At 37.1% G+C, this 6,953-nt stretch overlaps 1 protein-coding gene across 1 annotated transcript in view; it reads right to left on the bottom strand.

Moving 5' to 3' along the window:
* LOC110464758 (vacuolar protein sorting-associated protein 13A-like) overlaps positions 1 to 2,335 on the bottom strand; it is a 46,625-nt gene extending 44,290 nt beyond the window's left edge. Inside the window, exon 1 of the mRNA XM_021520127.1 lies at positions 2,108 to 2,335. Within this exon, the coding sequence (XP_021375802.1) occupies positions 2,108 to 2,207 (100 nt within the window). The 5' untranslated portion in view covers positions 2,208 to 2,335. The remainder of the gene's footprint in view (positions 1 to 2,107) is intronic.
* Positions 2,336 to 6,953: the final 4,618 nt, after the last annotated feature.

Here is a 6,953-nt window from a genome sequence, read left to right as displayed (position 1 = left end):
TATCTAGGCCTATATATAGCATATCTAGGCCTATATATAGCATATCTAGGCCTATATATAGCATATCTAGGCCTATATATAGCGTATCTAGGCCTATATATAGCGTATCAACTGACACTTCTGAAGTGGGATATTGCTCTTTATACAATAGGTCCTCCCTTCTTTATGAAAACACATTAACTGTGGCAAGTGGAGGAAAGTTGAAGGGGGATTCTTTCTCTATAACGTCAGTGAAGGCCAATTCGTCACATTAGTAAGGGTTTCTGTTAATAATTCGACCAAATATGCATGTATCAAAATGCCGACGAGCACCAATACAGAAGAAGATTTGACTGATTTGCCTATAAAAAAACATTGTTGTAAACAAGCCTGAATGACGTCACGCAGCAACATTTGGGACGTCATCAGGCCTTCAGTGGTTTTATTCAAAGGTGCAGGCAGATTCGTCACCTTTAATTTTTTTACAAATTAACAAGTAATCTAAGTGTTTAAATGTATTTTTTTGTATGTTTATGTTACACAAGTCGTACTGATACGAACAGCTCCAAATGTGTGTGTGTGTAACAAAGATAAACATTGAAATACCTGGCTTTTCTTAATTGTAACAGAGACGTATATTACACGTCTCTGGTTGTAAAAGTTAATTTTCGGTAACTTGAAGATACTGATTAATGCTGTTTGAGAAAGATGGCTGCAGGTATCGGCTAAGATGATGTCAATTTACATGATACGCAATAATGACTCAGTCCTGCACAAATATAAACTTCCAAATCGCTGCCCAATATCATTCATATTTTATCGGGTACGGATGAGAGGGTCCAGGACTTTTCAACGATCGCCCCCCCCACCCCGACTTTTTGATAATTTGTCGCATGCACATCTCCGATCGTCTTGCACGTCAATGGGAATATTTTGGGCATAAAAACTTATTCAAGAAAGACTGCCTGGCCAGGTGTTGTAAATGTGCTTACCTTTTCATGTAAAAATCAGTCTTTGGTAACTGTCAGTCTCTACGTACAATCAGCATGCGATTGTACAGCAGTACCTCCCGGCCGACAACAAATTCTTTTCTAGATGGTATTTTGATTTAAATGTTGTAAGATGGTTGAATTTTAGACGAAACAATACTTTTAAAAAGATACCGGTTGATTGTATTCTAAATATGCATTGCATGAAAATGGAAAATGAATTATCAAATCTTTCCGAGCGTCATTTCCACAAACAAGCATTAATTGGCTCTTCAGTACATTGTATGTACCAAAGTACACTTGTAGAAAAACAATTAACTTGCACTGACGGCTCATGATCAGTCGACCATTTACTACAATATTAGCGTTGAGATATATATGGGTTTGCCGATGTGTATATGTAATGAATTTAAACTAAATAACTACCAACAGGCCTTAGATTAATGAGTTAAGTTGACGAGATGTTCGTCGCACAGACCAAATTTTTAAGATTCGTTGTGTTACAAGATATCTCATAACTGTTTTGATTAATAATAAAAAAAAATCCCTTTTTATATGATCTTCCTGTCAAAATATTTGAAGGCTTTAACTGTGTTGAAGACTATGGTGACATTATTTATGTCACATCTTATGTATTATGACGTCATATGTCATTTTTGTCACAGGGTGGCGAATTTGGGTGTATGGCGAATTTGCCTGCGCTAACGTTAGCATGTACCAGACATATTTATCCCTGTAAATAAAGTTCTCTCAAACAAGGGATAATTCACTAGGCTAGTCCAGCCCCCGTAACTTGGACAATTAGAATGACCCTTCAGGCCTTTCCCGATATCTAAACCTCATAGCACAGGGGTTCATGTATGTTAAGGTGTGCTATGTCATGTGCAACGAACCCCTGTGCTCAGAGTGTCCGGAGTTAAGATCGATCCCCAATCTGTCAGCATCAGCAGCTAACTCTACAGTAGGACCTCACGTACAATTTGCTTTTACCTTGGGCTGTGCGGACGGAAGAATTTTAACGTGAGAAAATTGACACAATTCTCTGACTAAATTAAGAACAGTTGCTACAAATGAGCACAGAAATGTGTTTAAACACTTGTCAACACAACGTACATGAGTCACGATGTCTCGATACCTACCTCCCCATATACCAAGCTTCAGCTGCGATCTGTCCAGATTTTCAACATAATCTCCGAGATATTTGTTGATTAAATCAACAACCAGTGACTCGAACACCATTTTGCAGTACTGCTTTTCAAAAGTCACTCAGAAATATCGTTGTTTGACGTTATCACAGCCGCCTACACATGACGAGGTGCCTAGCCAACTCCGCCATTGGGCTGGTCGAATACAGTAAAATATGCAAATGAGGATCTTCCACTGCTTCCTGTGGTTTCCCGTTACTATAAATAGATTTATCCAAGCTCGTGATGGAGTCACGAGGACGAAATTGCTTTGATCTTTTTATGCTTGTGATAGCCTAGATGTGATTGTAAAATGGCGTCTGCTTCTGCTATGTAAGTGTCCTCATTCGTCTTGCCGAATATAATGACACGGGTTTGTACGTGCGCAATAGTACAATTAAAAACAAAAATAATGATAATAATAATTAATAGCACGGACTTAGATAATCTAATTCCGTGTTAATAGTAATAATAATAATAATAATAATATTTATTCAGGTAAAAGGCAAATAACGTTAATACACTTCTATCACATTTTGCAGATTGGACATAAATATATATATATTATCACAGAATGAGATCTTCTAAATAAGTTATTTATGCCATAAGATTAGAAGTCAGTCAGGTGTTAAAACTGGATTGGATTAGATTAATTTAGGCCTTTACCTGGGATGCACATTGTGGCTAAATTCCAATCGGGTCCCTTAGATCTAAATAAATCAATTCAATTCATAAAATAGTTACATAATTAAATAGTATATATTGATAATTTGATAAGACAATCAGTATGAGGAAGATTACTACTTATAGTAAATAATAAGGAAATTTGAAGTTTGATTATTTAGTGTTTTGTTTGTTTGAGGAAGAGTTCTTACTCGGTGTTGGTCATATCAACACTGGCCACCTTTAGGAACCCTTTCCGTACAGGAGTGTACTGATGTGCAGCTAGTGATTTTTCTAATTTAGAAATAATCACCTAATAAAAATCGATAAGGTTAAAAACACACATTACTTTACGGTTTTTTAAAGTTTAGCATGGCAGATTTGAAGGCCACTAGTGATTTTGTGTAGGCGATATCTGGCGGGAGGCTGTTTCAATCAACTATAGTGCGTGGATAAAAGGACATTTTCTTATACTGGGTTCTGCAGTGAGGTATGGAGAAGCATTGTTCATGTTGGTTTCTAGGTAGACGTCCAGCTGGGAGTAGTTTGTTTGTAGATCAAGAGTCAATTGCTACCAGGTTGTTTTTAATTTTGTAAAGCATGGCTAGGCAGGCATTTTTTCATCTGGTTTCTAAAAGTGGCCAATTTAAAGTATCTAACATATCTCCTACACTGGACCTGTTGCCATGGCGATTTAAGGTAAATCTAGCTCCTCTCCGCTGGACCATTTCAATTTTGTTGATGTCTTGTTCTAAATATGGGTCCAATACAGTACTGGCATATTCAACTGTTGGCCTAACTAAAAATTTGTATGCCTGTTCTTTAATCCCTTTGGAGCTGATTTTGAGGTTTAGTCTTAAAAAGCTTAGAGTGTTGTTGGCTTTGTTACAAATGTTGGTGATATGTTTCTCCCAATGCATGTCTGAACTAAACGTAATGCCCAAATATTTAGCTAATTTGTCCAGGTCAGATTGGAGACATTTAGCATCCTGATCACATGATATGGTCAGATAAGCTATCGTGTCGTCCGCAAATAATCTTACAGTGGATTGTAGGCTTGATGCTAGGTCGTTTATGTAGTGCAGGAAGAGACTTGGTCCCAGAACTGACCCCTGTGTTACCCCAGATTCTACAGGCATATATGATGAAATTTCCCCTTCACAATGGACAGCTTGCTTGCGGCCAAGTAGGAAGTTTTTTATCCAGCAATTTGTTTTCCCTCTTACTCCGTAATGTTCTAATTTATGAATAAGAAGTGAGTGGCTGACTTTGTCAAATGCCTTCGAAAAATCTAATATTAATACGTCGGTTTGTTTGCCAGCTTCTAAATTTTGAGTAATATCTTCAACAAATTCCAATAATTGGGTCTCGCAGGATCTAAATGTTCGAAAACCATGTTGCAAAGGGTAGAGTATGTCGTGATTATCTGAATGGGTCATGATGTGACTTACTACAATGTGTTCAAAAAGCTTGTAATACACAGATGTCAACGATATAGGACGGTAGTTTTCAGGAGTATATTGTTGTCCTTTTTTTTATAAGGGGGTTACATGAGCAGTCTTCCAGTCATTTGGTACAATGCCAGTATTGTATGATTCGGTGTCAGAATGGGGGCTATTTCATATGCGAGTTCCTAAGTAGTCTTGGTTTTAAGTTATTAGGGCCAGCAGCTTTTCCTGGTTTTAGATTTAGCAGTAGTTTCAGAACTCCTTTGTTTGAAATATTTAGGTCAGCAATTGATGGATAAGTGTTGTCATCTACATGGAGTGTCTGATGGAATTCTGCAATGGAAATTTCAGTTGCAGGGGAGAGTACCGAATGGAACTGCTTGTTAAGAGCATTTGCTTTATCTATGGGGTCTGATAGAAGTTTCCCATCCTGCTTTAATTGGCTGATATTAGTGCCTTCCGTCTTCTGGTGTTTAATATACGTCCACAATTTCTTGCTGACATTATTTGGATTACCAGTATCAGGTGTTACAATGCCCTCTATATATTGCCAATATGACTGGCGCAGTTGTTGTTGTACTAATCGTTTGATGTCTTTGTACTGAGAGGAGAGTTGAGGGTCTTTTGACGTTTTCACTTTTGTTTTTGAAGCATGAACTAAACAAATTCGAACTCAAAATCGATAAAACTTGGGAAATATATGAATGAAAGTGTTGCAGAGATTTATATTCATACGTAATTAAATAAATGTATACGTCTATAGCTGCTTTTAGCATCATATAGAGTTATTTCTAATCAACAAGAGGCCCAATGGGCCTGCATATAACTGAAATGTAGACCAAGGTCAAACATACTTAAATTGACTAAATAAAGCTGCATGGTATGACTGTTGGTTATTCAAAACAACATGTTACAAGAGTACGACATGTATTTGACCCCAGTGACATTGCAAGTCTAATAAGGTCATTCAGTTGAACAGACTTGGAAGCCCTTAGATTACTCCCAAATAACATCACCCAGTGACTTTTGGTTATTGCGAAAAAAGGCGTTTAAGAATTTGAACATGTTTTACCCCTGTGACATAGAAAGTAGATCAATGTCATTCATTTAAACACACTTAGCAGCTTTTCATCCTAGCATGAAGCTGGTCAAATATCATCACCCTAGCCCTTTTGGCTATTCAAGAAATCATCATTTAAATGTTTAGCCCATTCGACCTCTATAACCTTGATTATCAGGATAGCCCATTCGTATGAACGAAATCAATAGCCCATAATTGTCATGTTACTGGCCAAATATCATCAATGGTTATTCAGAAGAAGTCATTTAAAGATTTTAACACATATTTGACACTTGTGCCATAAATGTCAAATTAAGTCATTCATGAACTATTCAAAAATCATGGCAATTTCCCTTCCTTTCTGCATGCTACTGGCCAAATTTTATCACCTTGGCTTTTCTCTTCTTCATATCGAGTTGTTTTGCAGTTTGTGACATATTTGACCACTGTGACCTTGAAAGTAGATAGAGGTCATTTTCATTCGCAAACGTTGTTTGGCTCAATCCAAGGAAGCTACAATGCAGCTAAATATCAACACTTTTTGTCTTTCAGTTTTTCGAAGGATGTCGTTTGAAGTTTTTGACATTTTGATCCCTGTGACTTTGAAAGTAGATGAATGTCATGTAAATTCGCAACCTTTTGCCAGGCTCTTTCCAAATATCATGACTCTAGGCATTTTCATTCTTCAGAAGAATTACTTTTTAAGCAAAAGTCGCTAGAACATGTTGTCAGAAGTGCACGGAGTATCGCCGCTAGAGGTGACATTCTGGTGATGTTCTGGCACACATTTCCTATCACCCGAATGTCACCAGAATACCGCCAGAGGTGTACGTCATGATCCTCTGTAACTTGTCTAAATATAGTTGACACCCAAATTCAAAAATTACAAAATGGCTGATGAATGATGAAGGAGAGCTCATAGTGAAAAGAAAAGTTGGGTGAAATAAGGAGGCTTTAGTCTTTTTGGGTGAAATAACAGCATTCTCGAGTCTTATAAGGTTATGTATAATATGTTTTCTTCTAAGATTTTTATAATCAATGGTCACAAAGCATGTTGTGTTAATATATATGTTGTGTTGTATAATAATGAGCAGGTTTAATATGAAAAGGCAAAGCCTTAAAAGAGCGAAGCTTTTGCTGATCTCTGATATTTACTGATTCAGAATGAGATAATACTGCTTTTGGAATGAGGCAAGATAAAATTTATTTAAATTCGGCTAGTCGAGGGAAAACAATAAAACATAAACTCTAATGAGATTAAGACCGACACAACAATAGGGGAGATCGGGGCAAATTCGGCCCATTTTTATTAAAGTCCGGCAGCACGCCCGTTTTTGAACATTAATTAATTTTTACCAGTCGGCATTTGTGTAAGTTCTGCCCCATTGGAAGCAGCTTAATTATGACGTTATAAAGCATGCAACGTCAGATTTTACCGCCAACTTTTCGACTTTTTATGTGTTACATGGGCCGAACTTGTCACGGTATTATGGCTGAAACTGTCCGAGCCCAAATTGATATTTCAATAAATTCTTCTTGTACAGCAATATGGTAGTGAGTGTTTGGCTTTGCTTTTATGTCAACGTATATTACTTGAAGCTGTCAGTGTGTTACACGTTTGACCGTATTT

Source organism: Mizuhopecten yessoensis, unplaced genomic scaffold, assembly GCF_002113885.1.
Source record: "Mizuhopecten yessoensis strain PY_sf001 unplaced genomic scaffold, ASM211388v2 scaffold11031, whole genome shotgun sequence".
NCBI lineage: Eukaryota > Metazoa > Mollusca > Bivalvia > Pectinida > Pectinidae > Mizuhopecten > Mizuhopecten yessoensis.
Note: the sequence above shows the minus strand (reverse complement) of the source record. Positions and strands in the feature narration are given on the sequence as shown.